Source organism: Eimeria mitis, genomic scaffold (assembly GCF_000499745.2).
Source record: "Eimeria mitis Houghton genomic scaffold, Emh_scaff970, whole genome shotgun sequence".
NCBI classification, from domain to species: domain Eukaryota; phylum Apicomplexa; class Conoidasida; order Eucoccidiorida; family Eimeriidae; genus Eimeria; species Eimeria mitis.
The window spans coordinates 3,483-4,599 of record NW_013577145.1 but is presented as its reverse complement, the minus strand read 5'-3'; the positions used below and the strand labels follow the sequence as shown (position 1 = coordinate 4,599).

The window sequence follows — 1,117 nt, the reverse complement described above, 5'->3', positions numbered from 1 at the left end:
AAAAAAAAAAAAAAAAAAAAAAAAAAAAAAAAAAAAAAAAAAAAAAAAAAAAAAAAAAAACTTTTTTTTTGTGTGTGTGTGTATGCATGCAGCCGCGTATATGGGCTCACATTCGTTGTGCTTTATCAGTATGTGGTGTTGTGTGTAAAGACAAGCTGCGGTGTATATGTATAGAGGAGCCACGCTCTCGTCTGCGGTGTCTCCTCTGTCACCACTGCGGCCCAGCCCCAGCACAGTGCTGCTACCAAAGCTGCAGCAAACCCTTTCATCTTCCTTGTCTCACTATACACCCCAATCTACATACGGACTGGGATGCAGGCAGACCCCTTATCTTCTGTCATACACACTCAAAGGATAGAGCACCCACGCTCGTAGGTTGCTGCTGTTGCTGCTGCTGCTGGGGTGGTGGGGTGGTGCTGCTGCTGCTGCCGTTGTCGTGGTGCTGCTGCTGCTGCTGTCGTGGTGCTGCTGCTGCTGTTTTTATTGTTTTGTTGTGATTCCTCATCTGCTGCTATATACAAAGGATAGAGCACCCACACTCATATGCTGCTGCTGCTGTTGTTTTGTTGCTGCTGCTGTTCTGTTGTTGCTGCTGCTGCTGTTGCTGCTGTGTGCATGCATTAATATAATTTGTGCTGCAAGCCCCAAAGCTTATACCCCTCAAATTTCTGCTGTTGCTGCTGCTGCTGCTGCTCTTTCTCCTGCTGCTGCTGCTGCTGCTGCTCTTTCTCCTGCTGCTGTTGCTGCTGCTCCTGCTGCTGCTGCTGCTGCTGCTGCTGCTGCTGCTGGTGTATAGATACTGCGTCGTTTTCAGGCTAACCGAGAAAAAGAAAAAGTAAAGACAAGGCTGGCGGACCCCCCGGGGGAGACAGACATTCAGCGACGGAGACTGTCTCTCTTTTCTGCTGCTCTTCTTTTTGCTTCTCCGCAGCAAACTGCTGCTGCTATACAGGACTTGCTGCAGCACAAACAGCAGCAGCAGCAGCAGCAGCAGCAGCAGCAGCAGAAGCAGCAGGAGAAACGCATGCAAGTGGAAGATATAACGGATACACAAGAGGGAGATGAGGGGAAACAGAATGCAGCAGCAGCAGCAGCAGCAGCAGCAACTGCAACAACA

The 1,117-nt window shown here is 49.4% G+C and overlaps 1 protein-coding gene across 1 annotated transcript in view; it reads left to right on the top strand.

Moving 5' to 3' along the window:
- Positions 1-839, top strand: part of EMH_0026390 (uncharacterized protein) — a gene marked incomplete at both ends in the record, with an annotated part of 2,848 nt that extends 2,009 nt beyond the window's left edge. Inside the window, one exon of the mRNA XM_013502606.1 lies at positions 797-839. Within this exon, the coding sequence (XP_013358060.1) occupies positions 797-839 (43 nt within the window). The remainder of the gene's footprint in view (positions 1-796) is intronic.
- Positions 840-1,117: the final 278 nt, after the last annotated feature.